The 27,685-nt window shown below is 44.0% G+C and overlaps 2 protein-coding genes across 8 annotated transcripts in view; one reads left to right on the top strand and one right to left on the bottom strand.

Moving 5' to 3' along the window:
• The window catches only part of clcn3 (chloride channel 3), a 40,285-nt gene extending 25,971 nt beyond the window's left edge, over window positions 1–14,314 (top strand). For 4 of the 7 annotated variants that reach the window (XM_076288881.1, XM_076288886.1, XM_076288885.1 and 1 more), the window contains 9 exons: window positions 443–565; window positions 3,018–3,224; window positions 3,423–3,503; window positions 4,090–4,638; window positions 5,196–5,382; window positions 5,879–6,277; window positions 7,083–7,299; window positions 8,518–8,593; window positions 12,079–14,314. In XM_076288881.1, the coding sequence (XP_076144996.1) occupies window positions 443–565; window positions 3,018–3,224; window positions 3,423–3,503; window positions 4,090–4,638; window positions 5,196–5,382; window positions 5,879–6,277; window positions 7,083–7,299; window positions 8,518–8,593; window positions 12,079–12,258 (2,019 nt within the window). In that variant the 3' untranslated portion in view covers window positions 12,259–14,314. Of the gene's footprint in view, window positions 1–442; window positions 566–3,017; window positions 3,225–3,422; window positions 3,504–4,089; window positions 4,639–5,195; window positions 5,383–5,878; window positions 6,278–7,082; window positions 7,300–8,517; window positions 8,594–9,368; window positions 9,418–12,078 lie in introns of all 7 variants that reach the window. The other 3 variants (XM_076288883.1, XM_076288887.1, XM_076288884.1) reach the window with 2 other exon arrangements.
• A 5,652-nt stretch (window positions 14,315–19,966) lies between these two features.
• mfap3l (microfibril associated protein 3 like) lies at window positions 19,967–27,368 on the bottom strand. The gene is made up of 4 exons (XM_076288877.1): window positions 27,301–27,368; window positions 27,159–27,198; window positions 25,655–26,081; window positions 19,967–22,143 (listed from the first exon to the last, which is right to left on the bottom strand). The coding sequence occupies exons 3-4, from the start codon at window positions 25,962–25,964 to the stop codon at window positions 21,224–21,226; spliced, it is 1,230 nt and encodes a 409-aa protein (XP_076144992.1). The 5' UTR covers window positions 25,965–26,081; window positions 27,159–27,198; window positions 27,301–27,368; the 3' UTR covers window positions 19,967–21,223.
• Window positions 27,369–27,685: the final 317 nt, after the last annotated feature.

Genomic DNA, 27,685 nt, shown 5'->3' with positions numbered 1-27,685 from the left:
ACAAAATACAATACTTTGTGCTGGATATGTGAATAAAAATAAGTATTTCTATCTTTCCTTATCAAATAAGAAATCAAATTAAAAATGGGTATGAGTGAATAATTATGGGCTTTACTGTAGATGACTCTGTTGCAGATTTGATTGACCATGTACTGCATGATGCAGACTTTGATGTATTCCAGATTGTCAACAGTGAATAAAATGGCATTTCTTTATAATATTTTAGTCAGCATCACAGACAGGGCTTTGATCTGTATGAACAGTGTATTCCTTGCTGAATATCTCTGAGTGAATGCTCACAGTGAAAGGTATTTTTTAATGTAGATAATTCACAGCTGAAGGTTGATGCCTACACAGGTGGAATGAATGGCTGTAATGTTCAAACATGTTCTTGACTCCTCCTCCTCCTCCTCTTCCTCCTTGTCCTCCTCCTCTTCATCAGGGTCCGGGCTCCTACATCATGAACTACTTCATGTACACGTACTGGGCCCTGTCCTTCGCCTTCACGGCCGTCTGCCTGGTGAAGGTGTTCGCCCCCTACGCCTGCGGCTCAGGGATCCCTGAGGTAAGACCCATGGACACACACAGTACGGCCAGATACAGGGGACGTGTGTGTGTGTGTGTGTGTGTGTGTGCGTGTGTGTGCGCGTGTGTGTGCGTGGGTGTTTGGGGGTGCTTCTACCTGAAGTGCTCTAAGTCTGCTGGTGAATGGTGTAGATCAGTTTTTTTTTTTTTCCACAAGAACCAATGAGATTTTAGGGACTTTGTGTCAAGATCAACAATGCCCTTCAGCTATTCTAAAATCACTGTAATCAATAACCTCGTTGTGCTTATTACAGACCTCTAACTAACATACTGTATGATCTCATTGACTGACACCAGTGTTTACAATTTTTCACCTGTCCCATGCCCATGGCACATTTTCCACCACATTTTCCCATTTCCTCAAAAAAGCACTCTAGTTTGTTATTCATTACACAGTGTTCATTGTACTCTGCAGATACATAAAATTGTGTTATTTGGTTTAAAGTTGAAGATAAACTTGACTGGTATTCACAGACACTTTTATCCAAAGCGACACACTCATAACGGCGGGTTTGAGAATCAAGCCCAGGCCGACCAATTGGTCGGCGGTGACGTTACCAAAGATTCTAGATGGATCTTATCTAAGATCTTTGATGCTACCACTGCTCCACAACACCCATTGTTTGGATATGTCCTAAATGAGCATGAGTGTAATTTAAAATTTAACTCAAAGTTACTGGATCAACTATTCCGCAACCCCTTGCTTTCTATTAGTCCTCCACAAATCTGGGTGACTGAGCCCTTCTCAGTTGGGCATTTCCAGACTCTAATCCTTATGAAACCTGAGCAGAGATATAGTCTCTAGCGGCTCCATGCTGCAGAAATCCAGTCTAACATTCCCAAGCTTAATCATAAGGCCAGCAGCCACTGGAGATTGAGGCCAGCGAGTTTAATCTGCGTCTCAACCAACTGAAAATCTGTCTTTATGTCATGTGCAGCCATTACCTAAGGGGGCTAAGATGTATGATATGAACTCATAAACTTTCCCCTACAGTTGCTCTCATATTTCTGGGGTTGATGTCATTACCTAATGGCTACACAATAATGGCAATGTAGCAAGAGGGAAACGGAATGAGAAAATGTTCTATACACAGTACAAGGAGTATTTGTGATCAACGATCTTGCGGAGCTTTTTGCTTTTTTAAGATCGTCATCATTTCATAAAGTTCATGTTTAGAAATGTAAGTGTTTCTATGCCTTTTCTGTCAGGATGTATGAATGTATGCATCTTTTGTAAAGAATACGCTGAATGAGAGTAAAGTAGACATATGTCATTTGTACCAGTTGACGATGTTCCTCTGCTGTTACAGTACGAGTTTCAACCTTTAACTTAAATACACCTTTGGAATGTGTCTGTTCTTGATTTTACTTACATTTATTACATCTGTTTGTTTAGTGTTATGTCGGCCAAATAATTGAATGTGAATGAACTTAAGTTTAACGCAGAGCTGAAGGTGGCTGGTGGTCTAGCCAAGCAGTGTCAGAATTAGCCATGCCAGTCAGCGGGTTTCCCCCTTGTGGACTATTGCAGTATGACGGGACGGATGTAGCACATGCAGACAACAGATGTAGCACATGCAGAAGTGATGTGGAAGGATGAGATTGATGTGAAACAGGAAAGATTTTTGAGTCTTTGTTGAATCCGTTGTCATCATCCAAACTTATAATTCTTACATTATCTCACCTGACAACAGACATACAACTGTGTCCTTTGCCAGACCTTCGTTGATATCTGGGTTCTGTGAATGACATTTTTTTATTTTTTTTATTTTTTTTTGACCAGCTGATTCTCTGACGCTCTGCTTCTTTAGTGGCAGGGAGTTTCTTTAGACCTCATGCCAGTTGAGTTGTTTCTCCTTTTATTGAGATTAAATACAAGACATGAAATGGCATCCCTCCTAATGGTCTCCTGGTTTCCATGACAACCCCTTGCTTTTGGGAAGTCAGCTGCCAGCAGCACGCTCTGTCAACATCGACCTCTAGCACCAGGGCAACGGCAGCAGATCAGTCACAGGATGTTAGCGTTTAGCAGACATTTGGCAGAACAGATGTGGAAAGGCCAAGTAACAGACGTCTGTGTAGAAGTCTTGAGTCTGAGCTTCATGACACCTGAAAGACAACAGCAATAAACTCCCTCTCTCTCTCCCTCCCTCTATCTATCTCTCTCTCCTCTCTCTCCTTTTTTGTCCTCACCTTTCCCTTCGTTCTTTATTTCCCCCGTCTATGCTTTACCCTCTTGTACTTGCTTCTTTCTTTCTTTCTATCTGTCTTTGTTTCTTTCCTTCATTTCCCTCTTCCCTTTCTCACTTTGTCCTTCTCTTCTCCATCTCTTCTGTCTCCCTCTGCTCTATCATTTCCTCTCTCTCTCTCTCTCTCTCTCTCTCTCTCTCTCTCTCTCTCTCTCTCTCCGTCCTTTTCTGTCTCTCGTTCAGATCAAGACGATCCTGAGCGGCTTCATCATCCGCGGCTACCTGGGCAAGTGGACGCTGATGATCAAGACCATCACACTGGTGCTGGCTGTGGCGTCGGGCCTCAGCCTGGGCAAGGAGGGCCCGCTGGTGCACGTGGCCTGCTGCTGCGGCAACATCTTCAGCTACCTCTTCCCCAAGTACAGCAAGAATGAGGCCAAGAAGAGAGAGGTAGGGGAAGGGGGGGAGAGTGTGTGTGTGCCTGTGTGTGTGTGTGTGTGTGTGTTCAAGGAAAATTCAAGAGTATGTACGTGTGTGTGTGTGTTCAAGGAAAATTCAAGAGTATGTACGTGTGTGTGTGTTTGTGTGTGTGTGTGTTTCACCTCGGTTATAAATAACTTTGCTATGTGTGTGTGTTTTGCAATCCAGGTGTTGTCTGCAGCATCAGCAGCTGGTGTGTCGGTGGCTTTTGGTGCACCAATAGGAGGAGTACTCTTCAGTCTGGAAGAGGTTAGTATCCCCCCCCCCCCACACACACACACACACTCTTTCTCTCTCTTGCACACACACATTCTCACTCTCACACGCACGCACCCACCCACACACTCTCTCACAGGCACCCTCACTCTCACTTTCTCTCACATACAAACACACACACACTAACACACCTATTCCTCTCTGGCTGTGATCATTACAAGGTGATAATTAGCACCATTCTTATGACTAATACATCAAATATTAGTCATTAAAATCATGCTTTTAATGGTCACAGTGATGCTACATAATAATAGGCCTTGTGTCACCTTTTACCATTAAAACTTCACAAGAAACAGGACACTTTCCTTTCTCTCCTGCTGTAGATGGGCTGCATGTTCTGATGAAGACTGTGTGTTGCTATGGTTATTTTCTTTCATCTCTCTTTCTCTCTCTCTCTCTCTATCTCTCTCTCTCTTCACTCTCTTTATCTGTTCTGTTTTCACTCACACTTTCTTGTGCCTCTCTTTTTGATTTCTTCTTCCTCCATCCCTCTCTCTCTCTCTATCTCTCTCTCTCTCTCTCCCACTCTCTCTCTGTGGTTCCTCTCCTCCTCCTCCAGGTGAGCTACTACTTCCCTCTGAAGACGCTGTGGCGCTCCTTCTTCGCGGCGCTGGTGGCGGCCTTCGTGCTGCGCTCCATCAACCCGTTCGGCAACAGCCGGCTGGTGCTCTTCTACGTGGAGTACCACACGCCCTGGTACCTGTTCGAGCTCTTCCCCTTCATCCTGCTCGGCGTGTTCGGCGGCCTCTGGGGCGCCTTCTTCATCCGCGCCAACATCGCCTGGTGCCGCCGGCGCAAGTCCACGCGCTTCGGCAAGTACCCGGTGCTGGAGGTGATGACTGTGGCGGCGGTGACGGCCGTGGTGGCCTTCCCCAACCCGTACACGCGGCAGAACACCAGCGAGCTCATCAAGGAGCTGTTCACCGACTGCGGCCCGCTCGAGTCCTCGCAGCTGTGCCAGTACCGGAGCCGCATGAACGGGACCAGCGCCTACACGGACGCCGCCGGCAACACCGCCACCACGCCCGGCGTCTACTCCGCCATGTGGCAGCTGGGGCTGGCGTTGGTCTTCAAGGTCGTCATGACCATATTCACCTTCGGGCTGAAGGTCAGTTTCTGTGTGTGTGTGTGTGTGTGTGTGTGTGGGTGTGTGTGTGTACCCTCCGAGATGTGATGAATGGATTGTGGAATATGGGATTTGTTAGTGACACGCATGATCTGAAATGACTATGTTCACTTTCATGTGTAAAATGAGAAATTCGGAGCAATTGTTGGCAGTTTTGCTGTAAGTGGAAAGCATAATTCAACAGCACATTGCGAGAGAGCCAAGAAGCCTCCCTACACTGAGCCTATGCTAACTACTAAGGTTATATTAAGTTAAGCAGGTGTGTGGGGAGGTTTCTGGGAAGGAGGACAAGAGGTGCCTTTGTGACCCTTTTGCTGGATGGTGTCTTATTGGCCTTTCTATTGTAAGGCCGTTTCTATTGCCCTTATCAATCCAGTAAATGAATGATGTTGTAGAACAATTCATACAATGTCCTCTCCTGTATTTTCTCATCACATCCATCTCATTCTTTCCTCTCCTTAATGCCCCCCCCTCTCCCCGTTTCCTTTTCTTTCCTTTGCTCTGTCCATTTTCTTTTCTTCTCCTCCTTCCTTTCTCAGGTGCCGTCAGGTCTGTTCATCCCCAGCATGGCGATCGGGGCGATCGCGGGGCGCATCGTGGGCATCGTGATGGAACAGCTGGCGTACTACCACCACGACTGGTTCCTGTTTAAGGAGTGGTGCGAGGTGGGCGCCGACTGCATCACGCCTGGCCTCTACGCCATGGTGGGGGCCGCCGCCTGCCTCGGTGAGTCTGATGGGAACCTTCTCTGATGGGTGTGTGTGTGTGTGTGTGTGTGTGTGTGTGTGTGTGTGTGTGTGTGTGTGTGTGTGTGTGTGTGTGCGCTGTGTGCATAGATGACTACCATGTGTCTGTATGTACCTTGATGAGCACAAGGTATGTCTTCCAGGTGTGTGTGTATGTGTTTGTATGTACCTTGATGAGTACAAGGTATGATTGACAGCTGTGTGTGTCTGTGAGGGAATTTATTTATTTTGTTGGTATTTTCTGTATGGATGCCACCCAAATCTCTGCTTCTGTTTGTGGTAGCAGTACAAATTCTCCTTTCCATATATGTATAATGTATTAACCTACAGATGAAGTTAATACTGTGAGCCTTAACACAGTAGCTTTAGCAAACAGCGACATCTCTGTTGGCGGGTTACACGTCTCTAGCTCGGTTTATAGCAGTCAACACTCTGGCTTTCGGCAAATTTAATTGTGTGTTTTTTTTTCCCCGCAGGTGGCGTGACGCGCATGACCGTGTCGCTGGTGGTCATCGTGTTCGAGCTGACGGGCGGCCTGGAGTACATCGTGCCCCTCATGGCTGCCGTCATGACCAGCAAGTGGGTGGGCGACGCGTTTGGGCGCGAGGGCATCTACGAGGCGCACATCCGCCTCAACGGCTACCCGTTCCTGGACGCCAAGGAGGAGTTCACGCACACCACGCTGGCGCGCGACGTGATGCGGCCGCGTCGCTCGGACCCGCCGCTGGCCGTGCTCACGCAGGACGACCTGACGCTGGCCGAGCTGCAGGCCATCATCACCCAGACCAGCTACAACGGCTTCCCCGTCATCGTCTCCAAGGAGTCGCAGCGGCTGGTGGGCTTCGCCCTCCGCAGGGACATCACCATCGCCATCGGTGAGTGGACGCTGTGAAGGGGACGGAGAGTCCAAGAGAGAGTCCAAGCAACTGTTGTGTGTCTCCAGTTTTTATTCAGATCCAGGCATCCTTGTATTGTTTGCAGACACACACAGTAGAATAGATTAATAGATCAAACTTCTTCTTCTTCGGAGCCATAGATGAGAGTAGTGGATAAAGAAATGGATATCTAGAATTAGTGTGGAACCTCTCTGGTTACATTTTACTTTTTTCAGGAAGTTACATCATACCAGAATGGAATAAGGAAGTGTGCTTCCTAACCTTGAGTGAAGGAGGGGTGGAGGTGGTGATGATGATGATTCTCAAATAACACATTTTCCTGTAGCTGAATATGTACTGCCAGCATGATGTTAACATTCCTAAGGTTGAGGATTGAATTCCTGCCAAGAGCACACTAGGACTAATGATCTGAAATGTTATTTGCCTTCATTAAAGTTGTCAGTTAAATTAATCAATGTGATCTGATGTGATGCAATTAAAGTGATAATAAACCCTTCGCCAAGTTCCCCTAACTGCCTCTGCCAGAGGAGAAGATTAATGTGTGATTGTGATCTGTGCATGGTCACACTATCTACAAATGCTCGTATTATATCTGTTGAAAACAATTAATGGTTAGGGTTAGGTGAAGGTGATGTACACTAATTATTGAGTAGCAATTTGGAAGACTGAACCTGAATTTTAACAAACCATCTGTAGACTCTCTGTAGACAGACTATGCAAATAAAGTGTTAACTAAATTAGTTACTGAGCCCTTTCTCCTCCTCTGCCTTTTTTTCTCGCTCAGAAAACGCCCGGCGCAAGCAGGAGGGCATCCTGCTGAACTCGCGGGTCTATTTTACCCAGCATGCCCCGACGCTCCCCGCCGACAGCCCTCGGCCCCTCAAGCTGCGCTCCATCCTGGACATGAGCCCCTTCACGGTTACCGACCACACACCCATGGAGATCGTGGTGGACATCTTCCGCAAGCTGGGCCTTCGCCAGTGCCTGGTGACCCACAACGGGTGAGCTCTGCTGGCCACGTGAGACGGGGAAGAGTGGGTGGGGGGGTGGGTTGGGGGGGGTCTGGGCTATGGAAGATAGAGAACGAGGGAATTAAAGAGTTAACGGAGAGTAAAGGGGGTTCTTTTTAAGGGTGGAGATTAATGGATGGAAAAAAGAAAGAGAGGAGTCTTGGAACTCTCTCTCTCTCTTCCTGTCTCTCCCTCCGTTCCGTCGTCATCTTGCTGTGTTGTGTTGTTGCTGTCCGCGTGCACCTGTGTCTGGTGCTGTTAAGTGCATTGATGTACACAGGATACTCTCTCGGACTCTCTCTTTTTACACACACACACACACACGCACGCAGGCACACACACACACGCACGCAGGCACACACACACACGCACGCGCTCTGCTCATGCTGATGCTGCTGCATGGCTCTTGCATGCTAAGCATTGTGGGATTGATGAGGGTTCTCAGGTGACACGTGGCTCTAGCTGCTGGCTGCATTCCTAAAGCACCTGCCTATCACACGACGCATCCCATTACAGAAACTTGATTGATCTCTACCTTGTTTCCCATTCTCGAATCGGGCCATAATCATCCAAAAAAGATAGGCGGAGCGGATTGAAAATAAATAAGGAAAGGTAAAAAAAAAGGACAGATTGTTAATATATTGATTTTAATTTAATAGATTACCAGACGTTAATTCTGAGTTAAAGCTAAAATGTGTAAATATTTGTCAAAGTAAGAATCCAATGAAAATAAAGGATGGAGAAGTTTTCTTTTCCACAAAGACCAACTTTAGCAAAAACACTTTAGCCACTCTCTTGCATCCATCACTTCGAGTGGTATCCATTATAAGATCATCTCCACGTTGCCATTTTTGATGAGACCATTCAGCCGATTTCCGTTCCTTCGTATTAATTTGTCAGTTTGCTTTACAGGATTTCCCTTTCCCTCATCCAAATACCTAGCAGCACTGGCAGATGTTTTCAATTTTTACGTTTTAGTTAACTATAATTTCATTATGTAATTTAATTCTCATTTAATTTACAATTCAATTTGCGTTAAATTGTGTTTGTTATGTTTTTGTTGTTATTGTTGTTCTCTCCTTATGTCTGCAGTTTTACAGTCTTCTTCCTTTGCTTTGTGTTATGTTTTGAAGTTGTCTTTGCGTTGTTTTCGTTTTTTGTTTGTTGTGTTTGTTCAGCCTGTGTGTGTGTCGGTGGTGTGTGTTGCAGGATTGTGTTGGGAGTCATCACTAAGAAGAATATTTTAGAGCACCTGGAAGAGCTCAAGCATCGAGTGGAGCCCTTGGTGACTAGCCCCGCCCCCCTCAGACTCACTCCACCCACACTGCCTAGTAGACTCCTCCTCCTCTTAGATGGGAAGCATGAAACTTGAGTGAAGTTTCAAATTACAGGATGTAAAAATAAACCCCACGTAAATTGATGAATATGATATGATTGGCAGTTCCCCACCCACCAGGACCACATCAGCCAATTGGCTTGAGAGGAGGGTGCATTGTTACTATGGGGACGTTACAAGGGCAATCACTTTTACACTATGGGATTGTTTCAGAGCTTTTGTGTTGATGGTCTTGGGTCTTAAACTCTTGGGTGTTTCTGGGAACTTTCAGTCATCAGTCATTTTTGGCTCATTCTAGCACAGTATCAAATCAGTGATGTCCATATCAGAACTTAAAAAACACTTTCAGTAATCCTCAATCTGAGAAGCTAGACTTGACCCTGTAGCAAAGCATGATTTAGCCTCCAGTAACAGTAGGCTATTTGTAATTCTCTTGTTTTCAGTTAAGCTCTATATTAAAACATTTAGTGTGATATGATAACGTGAGAATGCACTTAGAAGATATAGACAAGAAACTTAAAAGTATGTCTTCTCCGCTTTAGACTATGGTTAGCATGTTTAGTATGTGTTTAGCTTCCCAATACCCAACACTTGCCAAACAACATTAATCCCAATTGACTCACTTCCTCTTTTTGTTTATCCTTGTTTTCTTGTTGTTTTTTTGTTTTTTATTTAAATCCCTCGTTCCGTCTCGTTCCTTGGGCCTTCGTCTGGTGGGCTACAGATCGATGACCACTGATTCCCCCACGAATAGCGCGGCCCGTGCAGAATCGGCGAGTAACCCATCGTGTTTAATAGTTGTAGTAGTAGCAGCAGCAGCAGCAACCTCTCTTACATTGTTGTTGTTGTTGTTATTATGTTTACTTATTGATCCAAAAAAAGAAACCCCATCTCCCGTAGACTCATCACCCTACTTGCCTTTACAACCATTACCGAGTGATTGATGTAGTGCTGTTTCCGTGGTGATGGTGTGGGTGTGTGTGTGTGTGTGGGAGTGAGCACTAGCTGTAGTGGTGCAGGGGAGCAAAACAAAACATAGCATTGGATAGTAAGAAGCCCTGAGACCCCACGCCTCACACCCAAAACCTCAGACACACACAGACATGCACACCCACTCTCCCATGACTCCCCTCTCCCTGTGCCCGTTGTCTCTTCTCTGATCTGATTTGGTCTGTCACGATTCACCAACGTTTCATGCCTCCTGCATTAGCGTGTGCTTCTAACCCAGTGGTTCCCAAACGTCTTATGGCAGGCCACCGCTTTCACAATAACAAAAACAATATCCCGCCTCCCCAAAAACTATGATGCAGAGTATTTGAGACGCCCATATAGCTTGTTTTTAATATTTAAAAGAAAGTATTAAATTTTTTGATTAAATAATACAATCCTGCTGTGTCATAGCAGCTTAAGAATTGTTTATAGAGTTGAAAATTGTTCATTATCAGTCAACTTGAATATTTTATCAGTTAAATGTTTTTCTTATTATTTTATTTGGTTATGATTGGCTATGGATTGACCGCTGTATTGATACCATCCCTTCTAACACATGGGCTGAACGGTCAGCCCTGACCATATAATAGGTTGAGTACAGACTCCTATGCAGTAGTTGGTTGGTTAGGGTTCTTCTTCTGTGTTTTAGCTCTCAAGCCCCTTGTTGTGCCTCCGCATGGGTTGCCCCACACTTTGGGAACCACTATTCTAACCCCTCCATACTTAGTGATAGTAGTATGTAGTATATACCTAAAACCACACACACACACACAGATGTACACACACACACACACACACACACACACACACACACACACACACACACACACACATAGATATTTAATCGTGTTGTCAGGGACGTGGCAAATGAAATCGAAGCTTTTGATAGGTCTTGCACACATGCTCACCAAGTTATCTGTAGTTAAATGTCTGGTCAAATGTTCACATAAATTGTCACTTTTTATGACAATTTTGCAGTCAAATATTCAAGCATATTCTCACTCACTCACACATACTTCCATCTCAAACATGTACACTCCCCCACTTCCACTAGGGGGCCTCGTTGTCCTTCACACTCTCTCTGTGACATGGCCACACACATACTTACACACATTTATCATAGGTGTAAGGCTAAAATCCCGTTCCACTTCTGTGTTCAGACGTTCCACCCCTACATTTGCTGGCTCTAGAACCGGATCGGCTCTTTAGTCAGCCTGTGTCTGGGTCTACTTCACCAGGTGTCAGTACCACTACATAGCTTTTCATGTTTGAACTCCAGAGCACACACACACACACACACACACGTTTCAATGTCTTAATTTGGTTAAATCAGAAATGTTCATTTGTTTCCAAAAATGCCAAAATGAGTCGGTCATGTCTATTGTAAACAACTATCTGGTTGGCTGCCATGGTCACCAGGTCCATTTCATGGAAGTCGTCTGGATCAAATGTGCTCTTGAGCTTTCATGGAAACCTAATCCTAGTTTTAGGTGAACAAAATGGCTTTGGTTCACAGCAACGTGTGTGTGTGTGTGTGTGTGTGTGTGTGTGTGTGTGTGTGTGTGTGTGTGTGTGTGTGTGTGTGTGTGTGGTAAGAAACTAAAGTCAACTGCCATGCATGCATGTGTGTGTGTGTGTGCGCGCAGGTGTCTGTGTGTATGTGTGTGATTTCACCACTCATATCTGCTGCACCTGTTCCAGCTTCTCAGTCTTTTGCCATCATATGAGAATCACTCCCAACACACAAGCACACACACACACACACACACACACACACACACAAACACTCCTCTCTTTCTTTCTATTTCTTCTCTCACTCTCCCACTGCTCTCCAAGTCTTCCACAGCCCTCCTCTCTCCCCTCGGCTTGCAGGGAGACTCATGCTTGTGGTGGCAGGAGTGCAGAGTTTCTGGGCGTAAAAGGCTAATTGAGTTTACGCCTGAGCGCTGGTACACGGATGCAGTTGGCACTCTGTTATTATCCTCCGCAGATGGTGAAGCAGTGCGGCGGGGGGAGATTATTGCGACCCCAATTAACACTCACTGGCGCGCCGCTATGGCCGCTGGACGCTGTGGCCACATCCTGTGGTCTCGCACAGATAAACAAAAACAAAACAAATGAAAAGAGTAAACAAATTGATTTCAAAGCAAACGCCAGCCAATGTTGCAATCCTGCACCTGCCAGCAGAAACATGATGCCAGACTGCAACAGCCTTATCTTTTCAATGTAAAATAAATTGACGCACACTCTCTTTCCTCCTCCCTCACTCTCTCTCTTTCCTCCTCCCTCACTCTCTCTCTCCCCTTTTCCCGATCTCTTTCTGCCCGTTTCTCTCACATCAACCCTCTCCCTCCCTCTTCTCTCTCTCTCCCTCCCTCCCTCCCTCTCTCCCTCCCTCCCTCTTCTCTCTCTCTCTCTCTCTGTTTCTCTGTCCCTCTCTCCAGGCGTCTCCTCGGCATCGTCACAAAAAAAGATATCCTCCGCCACATGGCCCAGATGGCCGACCAAGATCCCGATACCATAATGTTCAACTAGTCCCGTCCTTCATCAGCTGCACCAAGCCGGAGGAGGAAGAGGAAGAGACTGAAGAGGAAGTCCGCCTACTGGACAGCACGTCCCTCTGACCACACGTCCCCCCAGCTACCAAACACCGCCACTCTCCACACACAGATATCACACTGTTCTTTACACACACACACACACACACACACACACACACACACACACACACACACACACGTTGACTTGATGGGGCTGGTGTCTTATCGGTGCCCTCTGCTGGTGGGGACTGGAAATGCACAATCCAGCACACAGACTTGTCAGAGGGGTGGAAGAGATGGTGAACTGTGAATTGTGTTTCACAGAAGAATCAGTGTCTAAATCAAACCACACACACACATTTTTGCCACTACTATACCTGTTTACACCCACAAACCACTGACACACACACACTCACTTTCTCTCACACATACACACACAGACAGACAGACACTCACCAACAAACACACAGGTCATGCACCCTTGCTCCTCCCGTCCCACCACCCATGTTGATTGACCTTTTGATTTGTGACCTTTGACCTGTCTCGTTAAAGGTGCCTGGGATAGACAAAAAGGTCGAGATGAAACGCCCAGAGGAGAGGAGCTACTGCAACCCTTGTCCAACTCTCACGATCCAACTATGTTTACCTGTAAAGTCTGCGTGTGCCTGCGTGTGTGTGTCTAAAAATGCACCCAACATTCCAGACAAGCTGGTATGTGAACCGTTTGGCTTTCTTGCACCTTTACAGAAGTAATCAAAAGCTCAACAGCTTTAAAGTGTGTGTGCGTTTGTGTGTGTGTGTGTGAGAGAGAGAGTTGTGTGTGCATGAATGTGTGAGTTTGGGTACAATGGAGAATGACTGCGAATGTGCATGCATGTGGGTAGCCTCTTGTACGTTTTGTGTGCAAGACTGAAAGGTGTCAACATTTCTCACTATGTGTTTTGGTTCGGAGCGGTGTGGTGTGGCGATTGAGTAATTAATGTAAAATATGAACAAACATACAAATCAAATCTTCAACTATGAGGAGCTGCTGGACGTTGCTGCTCGAGTGTGTGTCTGTGTGTGTGTGTGTGTGTGCACACACGCGCGCCTGTGCTGAGCCTCTGAACGCTTGTCAGGAGGGTGGTAACTGCCAGGACGTGTGGGACCCCCCAGTCCCATCCTTCTTGGTCGTCCTTTTGGATTGACTAACAAAAAGTACCTGGAATTCTGTGTTCTTTGTTACTGGGTAAAAATAAATCTTTTTTTTTTTCTGTTCAGACTACTATTGTTGCTACTACTTTTAGACGTATTGTATATTACCAAGTAACTCCACTTTTCGGCTTAGAAGATAAATGTTCTGCATAAACAAACGTGACATTTTAAAAGGATGGTACAGCGTGGATTATCATGCCGAGTTAAGCTACAGACCTTTCTTTTCATCTCGCTCTTGATAGTTTTGTTTTCTGTCAGTAAAATCAGTACAAGAAAGTGTCTTACCTCAGTTGCTTTCTCTTCATTTTCATTTAACTGGACTCCAGCAGCCTCACTAACATCATTCTTCAAGTTGCTATTGCCTAAGGCAAACTACAAGTAACATGGCTCACAAGAGAAGTGCAATTAAATTTGCTTGCTTAAAAAGTTTTCATCTTGTTTGCAAAACTTGCGCGTATAACTCGCGTAAATGAGTGTTTACTTGAAGATAAAAGGCTTATAAAAGCTGCGAGGGCCTGCACTAAAAAAAAAAAAAAAATAACGAAGTTTACCCATGTTCATTTTTTGTTTAACTCTGCTACCCTGAGCGAAATAGTCCAAGTGTGCGAGCCAACATCAGGCTTGCGAATAATGTGATCTGTCCTTGTGGTTGTCCAGAGTGTCACGCGTCGGGCCTTTGCTCGCCACAGAGTGGGAGGAGCAGTTCAGGCATCTTTGTCCTCTACAGTGACTGTACTGCTGTCCAAACCATCTTATTTCTTTAAATCGATCTCAGTGTTTTTTTTTTTTTGTTTATTGTTTTTTTTTTAATTTATATTAGTGCTAGAGTTGTACAGTACTGTATGAAGAATTTTACGTATGATTACGTACGATTGAAAGGTCGATTGTACATTTAAAGCAAAATATGTAAAGATTAAATGGTTTTAAATTAAGTGTATGCAACAGCTTTCTAAGAGTCTTGTCATTACTTTACCTTGCAAATCACAGGGGGGAGAAAACACTTTTACAACTTCCCAGATAGCAAGATGTTTGTGGACAACTGTCAGAACCCTGGGCAGATCTCTCATATTAATCTTGTGAAACATTTTCAGACTGTTCCTGCTTTTTACACACCTTGTCATTTGTGATACACAGTGACTGTGACGTCATAAACTTGATGGTAGTTGCATACTTAAGATTTAAATAATCCTCACAAACATGACCATGTTTGTAAAATAATTCATAGTGAGACTATACTGTCCAGTATCAACCTAAACTTGTTCAACAGTGTGTTTGAGTAGAACTCTTATATCACTATATATATATGGTCTTAAAGGGGTATTTTTCAACCTAGGCCCTAGATCTTGTTGGTTTAAAATGTTCACTTTCAAATTGGAACATGAACAAAATTGGTCCAGTATGAAGTTAGAAAACTTAGGCCGGCTGGAGTGAATGATTGGGGAATGCAGAAGAGAAGGAAGGTAAGACGCTGACAGCACTGTTGTTTTATTCTAGATTATATATTTTGAATTACTTGTATATCTGCTTTCACTATGACATTAGAGAGGGTTTTTTTGAAAATGATTGTTAAAAAAAAGGCCAAATTAAATTGACCAAGATAACATTTATAAAAGCTATAAAAGGGCAAGTATTTAAGGGGGGTGAATACTTTTTATAGGCACTGTAAACAAGAAGAAAAAAAGTAAACAGACAGGTGTCTGTAGGATTCTTCACGTTTTTGAGCCCAGTAAGTGGTGAAAATAAATGGCTTACTTTGACATTTCTACATGCCCCGTCCACTTCTGTTGCCAATGTCATTCCAACTGCACCAATTTGGTTTGTTACTATTTATTAGTGTTAACGTGCCAACAAAAAGGTGGACGAACAAAAAATCTGTCAAATTTAGAGTTCTTATTTAGGCCTTGTTTTCAGATTATGTGTTATTTTTGCTTCCTTTGTTTTTGTCTCTACTTGATTTCTGAGCATTTTCTTTTTTTTTTTAACTATTCTTATTATTTACTTTTTGTAAAATAAACACTAAACATTCTGGACTTCCTAACCAACAGACCTCAGTCTATTAGGTTAAATAACCACACCTCCTCAACCGTCACCTTGAACACTGGCATACCACAGGAATGTGTGCTGAGCCCTCTTTACTCCCTCTTCACCTACGACTGCACACCTGTACATGGCTCTAACACCATTGTCAAGTTTGCAGACGACACTATGGTGATTGGTCTCATCAGCAACAATGATGAGACGGCCTACAGGAAGGTGGTCCAGCACCTAACATCGCACCCTGATCAAGAAGGCTCACCAGCATCTATTCTTCCAGGGGAGACTAAAGAAGGTTCACCTGTCTCCTCAGATCCTGGAGCACTTCTACTGCTGCACCATCGAGAGCATCCTCACCAACTGTGTCACAGTATGGTATGGCAACTGCTCTGCCTCCGACCGGATAGCACTGCAGAGGGTGGTGAAAACTGCCCAACGCATCACCGGTTCCTCACTCCCACCATTGAGGCCATCCAGGGCAAGCGATGCTTGCGTAAGGCGCACAGCATCATCAAAGGCTGTTCTCACCTCAACCACAGACTGTTCACCCTACTCCCCTCTGGGAGGCGTTGCAGGTCTCTCCACACCCGAAGCTTCTTCCATGTGGCTGTCACCCAATTGAACTCTAGATCTGCATCCCGATGACAACCAATAAACTTTAGTCTTAAGTGATATTTAGTTCTACAGCTAATCCTAATTTTGTGCTTTTCAGAGATTGCTCCTCACTTATTTTAAGTCTAAAATGGGTGAAACCTACTGACCTTAACAGATGTTGCAAGCGATGGTCTGCGTTTCAAATACAACAACCCAGGTAACACCCATCTGGGGTTGTGGGCTGACAAGTGGGTCCCAGCTAATTTTTTCCTTGGTTTCCATGGTGGCCCTACATAGGTTAACCCAGATGGGCTGACGATGGGGCCTTCATGGGCTCCATGTAGGGCCCACATGGGTAACCCAGGTTAGACCCATCTAGTGCCAGTAATCTGCCCAGGTGGAGGCAAGCACTGAGAGTATAGGTATTCAAATTTACTTAGTATTGTAACATCAATGTTAATGGACGCTAATTTTGAGAGTAAAGACTTGAAGATCAAGTCTTGCCATGAAAATGTTGTTCCACCGTATTCAGAAGCATTCATTGTAAAGGGAAACACATGATATGGATACTTTGTGCCTATCGAATACCAAACACACTCATGGTGGCAACAAAGCAAGTTCATGCCCAGCAAGCCCATGCCCAGTTGAAGCCCATCTAACCCAAGTAAAGCTCATGCGGGTCCCAGATGAGTGGGTTACCTGGAAAGCGAACTTGAGCTATTGCAGCACCAATTCTTTAAGCAAAAATATTTCTTTAAGTTGGATAAGAGTATTTGGTTTCTGCCTTTAAAAATTAAAAAATCACAAGGCTAGGTCTGGTTGCTGATTTTCCACTTATAACAACAGCGTTAATCTTTAAACACTCTGGCTGCTGCTTTAGTCTGGTCACCTAAGGTCAAACTTGTGTACAAGTTGACACATTAACCATACATTTATATTTATTCATTTAGCAGACACTGTTGTCCAAAGTGACTTACACATCACTATATTACAAGGGAATACATTGTCCCCAGAGCAACTTGGAGTTAAGTGGCTAAGGGCACTACGGTGGAAGCCAGGAATTAAGCCACAACTTTCAGGCCCAGATCCTTAACCACTACACTACCACTGCACCACACATGAGAAATTCCCTTCTTGTATAAGAGATGGGTCACAGAGCAAACATCAATACTGTTTCTAGTATGTTTAAAGAGCAAAGCATGCTGTGAGGTGAGACACTAAATTAAATGGGTATTAAACAGATGAGCCAAAGTTGTCCAAAGCAACTTACAGTATATGAACACATTACTTGAAAATAATAGTTTCAAATTAAGTTCAAAAGCCTACATTAAGCATAATAATAAAAGTAATAGCAACATTATTAATATCAATCAATCAATGTTTCATATTAACAAAAACAACTTTGTAAGATAATTAATTAAGTGCAAGGTGAACAGATGAGTCTTTAAAGACTTTTTGAAAGTCCCAAAACCCCCACAAGAACGCAGAGCAGGCAACTTGATCCTTGATTGTGGCTTCTTATTAGCGTATGGTCGGCACAGCAGACACTCATCAGAGGACCGCAATGGAGGAGAGGGGACGTAGAGCTGTATCATGGCATTCAAACAGCAGGTGTATAACAGTAAGTGTCCTATAGGTATAGGTATCAACCTTTAAGTCATAAAAAAATCTATTTCACTCAAGATCGATATACCTCAGACTTGTAGCCAAGTCTTGTTTTGCTTGAGCAACAAACACATCAAGGATGTGACTCCATAATGTCACGTATCACAGATTCTCACATCTGTGTCTTATTCTTTCTATAGGCATAATATTTTTTAATTCTTTAGACAAGCAGCTATATTCATGTGACTGCATTAAGGTCATTAGTCACTCTGGTGAATGTTTCACAGGCCCTGAGGAAGGAGAAAATGACCACCTTTTTCTCCCCAACTCCACTGACCAACAATAGTAAGCACTGTGTCAGGTCAGGTTACGGAGGACACTCCCATGTACTCATTCAAGATTTATAAGCACTGGGTTTTGTCTGCGCTGGTCTCTCCAGCGGATAATGATCTGAGGTTGATGCATTTTTAGCAAATTAACTTCTTTATTCAGTGTAATTGTTCTCATCATCTGGTGGTTTTGCAGCCCACTTTTCTTTTTTTAACAGATATCACATTTCAACTTGGGGGCCTACATGATGACTCATTTGTCTAACACAAAATAATATTCTTGAGTGTTCTCTACAATGAGCCTTTCTCTGACTATTTGCCTATTCTCTAACGCTGAATACACTCAAGAATCTGATACATTCTTAACTTAAGCCTGTTTTTCCCGTTCTCTGAAGGTGCTAGATGGGTCTCTCTGCAGTCTTCGAATTGTGAATCCCTGCAGTGAGACCGCTCCTCCAGAAGGGGGAGCAGCAGTATGGTCTTTGAGGTTCCACTCAGTATGACAGTATGGTCTCCAGGGAACCCCTCCTTTGGGGCCTGTGCAGCAGTGATGTTTCTCAAGGAACATAACATCTGAAGAGGTTCCAGATGTGGTTTCATGTAGTCCTAAGATCCTACTCAAAGATACCTTCACGTTTAACCTGGGGGTCAGTTGGGTTCTTCCATGTGTTATCCTGTTAATTGAATTTGTGCTTCAGTAAAATTCTTTTTGTAGGCCTAATCACCATTCTCTTGCTCAAACCTACCACCATAGTCTAGAAATATTTCTCTGATGACTACCAACAGGTTACAAATAACTAAAAAAAAAAAGTTTTTTTTAATGTAGAACCTCATGTTTCCTTTCATTTAAATATTGTATTCCAGTTTCTCAGACGGTAGCCTGAGAATATACATACAGTACGAACTTTTACTAAATTTGGGACACAAATACAATTGCTAATCCGGCATGGAAGTGTTCTTTGGAATTTAGTAAACTGCATTTAAAACCGTCGTTTACAAGATTGCTACACTTTTAAAATGATTTGGTAAGAGTTTAATGTACCAATTTAAGTTTAATTTCACTGTTATGCCCCTGCTGGAAGTCGTAAGTTAATTAACCTTTTCCAGACCCACTCCCAATTGCACTATTGTCTGGGTGTTCCCAGGGTACAGAGGCGGAAAAAAAAACTGTCCATTTTCTACTTCCTGTAGTAGGGGAGATTTCCCAGAGAAAACAGACCACCACTAACTTCCTCAGGTCTCCATTCCCCCCTTTTCTGACTGTCTCCTTCTCGGAGTACTCCTCCTGGCGATGCTGACTGGCATGACTTGGCAGTTTTTCAGTGACAGAAGCTGTCTGCTGCTGATTTCTGGTCTCTGTGGGACAGTCAGTCAATTTGAGACAAGGTGTTGCATATACACACACATTCACTTGCTGTCAATTTTAAGTTAGCAATACGCTGAATGCTAAAATAACCATCCTTTTGCTTATCTGCTTGCTGAACTTAAGGGTATTTATTCCAATCATGACTATAAAATCATCATGTACAGAAATGTGCTCTTGTGGCAGTGGATTTCCATAGTGCTATTTTGCATGGACTGGGCATCCTTTTGCTTATCTGCTTGCTGAACTTAAGGGTATTTATTCCAATCATGACTATAAAATCATCATGTACAGAAATGTGCTCTTGTGGCAGTGGATTTCCATAGTGCTATTTTGCATAGACTGGGAGAATGCTGCCATGATTCGCCACTCCTAGTCCTGAATGATCAAATGAGACTTCCGTCTAAAAAGTCAGAACTAATGCCATCAACAAAATATCCCAGTAAATTCTATGACCAGAAAAGATAGCTAACAACCCATGAGCCTCGGCTGTTAACTGGTGATGCTTCCAGACATCCACTGTGCTGTCACAGACGCTAGTCAAATACTGAGGCAGACACATGGAAGAGACAGACACACTGAGTCTGACAGGCAGTTCCTCGTTCTCTCCAATGTCCTTGGGCGACCGCAGATGGCCATTTTAAGTCTGATAAGAAACACAAGACTCAGCCACTTTTACACAGCAGATGGTTTCTTTTTTTAATTCCACTACAAAAAGAAGGGAGAAGAGGAAAAAAAGAGGCATTTTAAGAGAGTAACAGCAAAGTCCCCTAACTCCTTTCATGCCCCAAGATTTCTGCCCAGATCTCAAATACAAATCACAAGAAAATTCTTAGCAAAAGACTTAATCTCTCCAGAGCCCTCCCCACCCCCACCCCTCAAACGTCCTTCCTAGATACAGCATGCAGCAGTCAGAAGACTGAACAGGGATGAAGAGATAAAAAGAAAAGATTAAAAGAAAAAAAATTGCACAATCATATATTCACTGACGTTAAACTAAAGGGGAGGGGGGAGATTTAAAGTCTAGCTGTGCATTTAAAAAATAAAACTTAAAAGTGAGAAAATAATAATAATAATAATAATAATACTGGCAAAATGGGCTACTGTGAACATTCAAAGTATGGATGATGCTTCTTAAGAGAAAGATAATATTTCCTTAATGTCATCCATTCCACCCAAGTCAGTGTGAAACCAGTGTTGAGGAAGAACACCTCTCTTTTGTTAGATGAAGATAATCAAAATTCTAATTCAAGATTGCACACTGGGAAAAAAAGAAACACCTAAAACATAATTTCTGGTCTGTCTCAAAGTCCTATGTAAGCTGAGCAAACATGCGTTTTTACATGCGTTTTTACATGCATTCAAGGTCAAGCCCTCATGGGGCGACTGTTTTCAAATGGCTCATTTGGTTTGGCTTTTGTGGTTCTTTACTTATTGATTTATTGTAAACCCTTCAGTGTGCTTTCAATGGATTTAGCCATAGATTTTAGAGATTGTATTACAACAATGATGTTTAAATAATGACTAGAATATAAGTAAGGAAATTATGAAAACAGAAACAGATGAAAAAAAGTGTAAGGTGACCTATAATGTCCTAAGAGCCAGTGGACATTCAGCCGTGTGGTAACCCATTCAGATTGAGGCATGAGGCTTTCCACATCTCCTTCTTTCTCTCCTATACATTCAACATGAATATAGTCCTGAAAAAAGGAGGAAAAAACACAGGGGTTCTGTAATTCTCTAGCTGAATGTATCATATATAGAGACTTGACATTACAAATCTTCTGTCTGAAAAAAATGTGACATATAATGGAAAAATTAAACAGCAGAAGTTTCAAGAGTTGTTTTTTTTTTTGACCCATGTTTCTTGAAATGCATAGCAGCGAGGACATCCCCCCCCCCCCCCCCCCAAGTGGTAGGTCGGGCGTCGTCACACATGGCTTTCGTAGATGACCTGCGGGCTGGGCTGTGCCGCCTCTTCAACGGGTGCCTCCGGCCCTGGCGATTCAACAGGCTCCTCCTCTTCCTGTTCAGACTCGGCCTCGGCGGGCAGGGGTAAGGCGGCGAGGGGCGGGGCCACGCAGGTCAGCTGAGGGTGCACCGACACCTGGATGGCCATGTGCTGAGGCTGCTCGTGCAGCGAGGCGTCATCCGAGTCGGCCGTGGGCGAGCCGCTCCGCTCCCTCTCCCTCTCCCGCTCCCTCTCCCGCAGGATCGTGAACACGTCCCCTTCCCCCGCCGGCATCAGCACCCTCCCTAACCCGCTGACCGCCAGCACGCCCGCCGGGCCCATTCCACCGGCCGAGGCGTAGTGCCCATCGGGCGCCTGTCGGACAAACTGGTGCCTCATCTCCTCGACGCCGACCACCTCCAGCAGCTCCTCGACCAGCGTGCGGCAGTTGAGGATGAGCGGCGGCAGGGGGATGCTGCGCGCCAGCTCCTCGATGTAGCGCGCAAACTCCATGGTCTTGAACTGTGTCACCTTGGCCAGCTCCAGCGTCTTGGCGGAGGTGATGATGGGGATGCGCTTGGCCACCTCGAAGGCCTTCTGCAGCTTCTCGGCTCCCTCCGTGCGGAAGAACTCGTTGATGGCCTGCTCCGTCTTCTTCAGGTGCGAGCTCATCATGCACAGGCGCGTCACGTTGAGCACCATGATGATGGAGAAGGTGGCCAGGCACACTGCCACGTAGTAGACGCCCATGTCGCCGTTCGTGAACACCACGCGCACCGTCACCGAACCCGAGGCCGAGCCCAGCGGGTTGGACGCGACGCACTTGTAGCGCCCGCGGTCGGCGAAGGTGATGCTGGTGATGTTGAGGACGCCGTTGTCCAGGATACGCCACTTGCCACCTATGGTGGGGAACACAGGAGTGATCAGCAAGTCATTTGTTTTATTCATCAGCTACCATCAATTTGCCCACCAAAATGACAAGACCCATCAAGCAAATCAACACACTCAATCAATTCACCCATTTAAACAGCCAATCACCATACCAACCTAGTAGTCATACCACATGAAAATGTCATCTAAGTGCCAGGCTTGTGCGCAATTCCAGAATTGAGTTGAAACTGGCTTTTAAATTAAAATTCAATTCTTGAATTTCACTTGCATTTCAATTGAGGTAGCAAACTGGAAGCAGAATTGCAATTCTAATTGTGAACAACCCTGGCATTAGACTTAATGACATATGTAAGGCTGATAGGCTTATCACAACAGAACTCCAAAAACTCTTTTCAACAGAAGTCACGGTAATCATTTGGTGATTCAGCATGGACCTATGCATTTCAATGCATGCCCTTGCCCTGGCTAGCAACCTCTGTTGGAACTAGCAGCCTATGCCACTGCCAAGCAAGGTGCAATGCCCAATCCATCACTCCACTCCTATAAATGGTCTTGAACTGGCAGTCACTGCAGTGCATTACCTTACTGGCAGCGGCATGGAGTTGTTTAACACTGCAGTGGGTCTAGCCACAAAGCCACTTCAGCAGCAGAGGCATTTCATTAAGCAGTGTGCAGTGGCAGGCAGGCCGCTGAGCTGACAGCATGATCCCTCGTAATGGAGGGGGCAGGGCGCACCGGTGACTGACTTCACTTTTACACGAGGCTGAGGGCTGTGTCGTAGGCCCGCATCTAAAAGCTATTAGAGATTATAGAACTTCATGACGATCGTTTCCGATGAGCGGATTGAGAATGTGCTCCTTTATACAAAAGACACTTCAAAAACACCTATTAATTATGGGCAGAACAAGGATGTAGGAAAATAGAAAGTTATGTGAAGTCTGTGTGTGTGTGTGTGTGTGTGTGTGTGTGTGTGTATACATGCACTGTGCATGCATGCATTGTGCATGCATGTGTGTGTGTGTGTGTGTGTGTGTGTCCTAATGTGTATGTGTGAGGGGAAAAGAGTAATGACATCCCTACCACCCACTTGTAGCTCAGGAAACTGTCAGTCAAACCTAACAACACAGAGGAGACCACTCGAAACATAGAAAGCCTCTCCCTAATAGTGGCACTCGACATTTTTTTACACTGATGTTCCCATTAAAATGGACTGTATTTATAGTGCTATTCAACTCTGAAAAAGCTTTACAACTAATACCTAAAATTCACCCATTTACACACAAACACACACACACTGATAGCGAAAACAGCCACACAAGGTTTGCCAGCCAGCTCATCAACAGTAGGCTGGAGGTGGGGGGTCGGACATTTAGTATGTTAGTCAAGGGCGCTACTACAAGAAACCAGACGGGGCATGAAACTCCAACCAGGAACCTTCTGTTTCTAGATACACTGTCTGCTTCCCCACAAAGGTAGACCAATCAAAATTAAGGTATTTAAAATCAACAGCACATTTGTCATTAGCTAGTTAATAACATTCTCAAAATGTGAAAGAGGTTTAAAACACACGTGACAACACCACCACTAGCCACCCAAGTAGTTTAGTAAAACACCACAGAAGAAACGCAATGAGCAGATCTTACAGCACAACCTTTGCAAATATTTCACCCAAAACAACCCTCTAGGTAGCTAGCTAGCTAGTATCATTAGCTCACTGCTTTTACACAATAAATCCTACCTACCTATAATTATAGCATTTGCATTAAGCCAGTTTGGATTGAAGTGTCTGCTAAGTGAATAAATATAGCCTGAATACATATCTACCTATAAAACCAGCATGATGTATTAGCTGGAGTCAACAACAGGCCTGTTCCTTTATCTGGGGCAGGCTTGTTTACATGAGTGGTATTTCCAGGTTCGGGACGTCCAAGCAGGGCGACCAACCATGCTATTTTAAGTCGCGTTCCTCGCCGGGATTCGTTCCAGTAATTATCCCTCACAACCCTGGAGTCATGAGGCAAAGCTATTAGGTGAAACTGGCTACTTGAGTACGACACAGGCAGGCTAAGAACACGGTGGAGAAGGCAACGTCCTTCAGGGGTTTCACATCCTGCCGGCCACGTCAGTCTGACAAAACAGCACATGACCTTTCACATTCAGTGTGTCGAAAGTCACATCACATATAATGTCCGCTAATGTTCCGTATAATGCTAAATATCCGTCAACTTTAACTTAAATTAACATAAATTGTGCTTCAAATAGCCTAGGTTATTTATCAGTGATCTGGAGAACCAAATCACCGACCACATGATCACCTACATCATCAAACGAGCCTGCAGAAACCAGGAAATAGTGAAGGCAGGGGCCAATATACTGTACATAATACCAAATTATGAACAGTGTCGATGGAGACTTGCAGTAACATTATGACAGTATATTTAGTAGACAATCAGCATTTTATCAGCATCAGCAACCCATTATCCTGATCAGTCAATCAGCATCATTTGCTGATAGCACTCCTTGTACCATAACATATTCCAGATGCAAGTAATAATATACTCAGTTTTATACAAACTGCTTTTAATTCTACTGTGCTGCATGAAAAAGTGTGGGGCTATGTGGCAGCATTCAGGGAAGGCACAAAAATGCCTCAGGGAAAGAAGGCAACCATTAGGAAGTCAGTATCAATACAGGTTGAAACTGGTTGGAGGAACCAGAGATGACATGCAATGCTTTGGGCCTGCACTCTGAAGACTGTCTGTTCCTTGCATTGGGCAATGATGCATGGTAATGATGAAAAGGGACTCTAAATGTCGCTATTATGTTGATGTGTCTGGTTGATAGGCTTCAGTGCAAAAAACCCTGTGTAATACAAGCTTAGACAGGCTTGTCTGAGGACTGTCAATCTCCCCTCCCCAATGATGTTTTACTATAAGGTTAAATCCTCCAAATAGGAAAACCCAGAACCTTTATCTAACAAAACATGAAAACAACTGTTCAAATTGCTACAATAAAAACTGTTTATGACCAAAATGACCTGAAAATATATGTATGACCTTCAATAAAAAATCTTCCCCTGAATTCAATCATAACGTTAGTGTATTGAGTGAAAATCTGTATAATCCATCTGCACGTGCAGAGATTGGTCACGACTGTCAGCACGTTTTGATGGCAACCAGATTTTGCTGGATTACACACACATTTCCGCTTGTGCGCATGATTAGACATTATTAGAATTAAAGTAATCCCCGTGTTCCTCCAAACGTCAAAACAGCTGTCAGAAAGTAGGCTTCTATGGAAGAATAGTATAGCAGGGGGAAGGTTATTTTCTTGCCTGTATCCAATATATAATAAAGCATACATAAATGCTACATTTGAGTCGTGTTGGTAAGGAAACACACTAAAAACGACCCAACGTTTCTAACTGAAGTAATTTCCGTTGGCTGTTTGCTTGGGTGCACAGAGCAATATGGGAGGCATCCTACATAGAATATAGGCCTACCATCAAGTGTGACTTACTTTCAGTGTCAAGCAGTTGTTGACCATGAGAGTTAAACCACTCTACATTGGGGAAAGGCTCGCCGGTGATGTTGCAGTCTATGAGAACGCAGTTTCCTTCTCGAGCGATGATCTGGTTTATTGTCGTTAGCACCATAGGGACCAGGCCGCCATCTAGAGTTGACGTCCCGTTTGCCGTACTGTTCCCGTCGTCTGTCGGAGACTCCAGCGACTCAAAGGCCCCTGTGGTAAGAAGGCTGACAAAGGATACCAGGACAAGGATTGCGTATCCGTTTAGCCCATTCATTTTTGATGACTGTCGGTTGCTCATAATCCAAGAATAATGTCACTCCACACGAGTTTCCATCGTATGTCGACAAGCTATCTGCAAGTAGCGACTACAGAAAGTAACGAGCTGTTTGCGTTCACCCCCGTCTCTTCGTGCATTCTGCAATGTAAAATGATCAAGATACCGATTTGAGACATACATCTGGTTACACAGACAGTTTAAATCCAGCATTGCTAAACCCTGATAACAGGAGAATCTAGAGTGCGTTAGCTTTTTAAACATATAGCTGTCATCTCACACAACTCACAGTTAAACTAGTGTAAAGGGAACTAGCTACCTAACGTTACTAACGTTACTATAATAATTAATAACCATACAACTTATCTCCTGACCAGTGCTTTGTTTGTACTGCATTGGAGACTACAAGACTTCTTGCAAAATCTATTAATTTGTTTGCTATTAAGCGAGTTATTTAGTTATTTTCATGAAAAGCTAGTTATATTGCCTAATTTGGGTGTTTTATAGCCAGGCTTGATGCACCACAAGAACAAACGTTTTACTACTGACGTTATGGTACAAATTAGCGTTGAGTTCCTGAATTGAATTCTAACATAAACCAAGGAAAAATGAAAAGCTTAACGTTAGCTAGCATCTACCTGTTTTAAATAGGTAGGTAACCTTACGATAGCTGTCTTGCTTAATAAAGTAAACTTTAACATAATAAGTGTAACGTTAAAAACGCGTTTGTCAAACTTATCGTGTACTCGACGGATAAAGGATAACACAACTTGCAAAATGCCCGTGCTAAAACCATGATAATACTGGATATGTGGTTGTGTGACTATTTCATTCTATTTATTTTTTCTGTGTGCTTGCTAACGTTGGCTTAGTCTAACGTCACATCAAACAGGTCTGAATTCCTTTTCAGCTGCTGTTAAGACAGAAAGCTAGCGAATATGGCGCAACCGCTAGCCCTTTTAAAAGACAATGGCTATGTAGAAGTCATTTTTTAACACCAGTGTTAACATCAAAAGAGTTGTGTTATATCGCATTGTAATGTTAACGACATGCTTTATGTGAATGTCAACCTAAATCACGTTACGAGTCGGAATATGGAAACTGCCGTAAGGAAATGCAGCGGAACTGACAAAAAGCAGCTGAAATCTTGTTAGCTAACGTTAACGTTACCCACCAACCATATAACGGGCTCAGCGTCTATTTAGCGAAATTACTCACCCCGTAGCTGACATTAGATCGAGGTTTCCCCAACCATTATCTGAGGACGAGAACAGAACTAACGTTAGTCAAACCGTTATTTCCTCAATCGAAACATCATCGTCTCCGTTGGTGATAAATCATCCAGCCGTAGCCTACAGACCTCACACTGACTGCATTCTCAGTTCTTCAGCAGAACTAGGTCGGATGTAACTGAGCATGCACCAACGCAAGTCAATATAGGGAACCAACCAACACTGCCACATCACAGTCTCATTTCCAAACGGGGCACAATGTTCTGCTTTCGTGTCCCTGCATCATAATCTAACAGGAAATACGATTGCCTTTGTAAGTACTTGTATTTATTCTGTTATCATTTTCAACAGTTTGTGCCTGTTTGTGTAGTTGTACTGAAATTTACAATAAAAAAATAAAAAAAATACGATTGCCTTCCATGGACCTTTAGCGACACACTGTAAATTGGGCATATCCAACTAAATGGTTAAAGCATCCCAAATAGCCTACTGTGTAGACACAGACTGTATCCA

This window comes from Alosa pseudoharengus, unplaced genomic scaffold, assembly GCF_046254945.1.
Source record: "Alosa pseudoharengus isolate Yale_2024_CS ecotype anadromous, Long Island Sound unplaced genomic scaffold, YU_APseudo_1.1 YU_APseudo_1.1_scf_17, whole genome shotgun sequence".
NCBI classification, from domain to species: Eukaryota; Metazoa; Chordata; class Actinopteri; order Clupeiformes; family Clupeidae; genus Alosa; species Alosa pseudoharengus.
Note: the sequence above shows the minus strand (reverse complement) of the source record. Positions and strands in the feature narration are given on the sequence as shown.

Excerpts from the sequence above, each read along its gene's own strand:
- mfap3l (XM_076288877.1), bottom strand. The coding sequence starts at position 25,964 with ATGAGCAACCGACAGTCATCAAAAATGAATGGGCTAAACGGATACGCA. Across the intron at positions 22,144-25,654 it reads ACAACTGCTTGACACTGAAA|GTGGCAAGTGGCGTATCCTG; the intron begins GTAAGTCACACT and ends TCCCCACCATAG.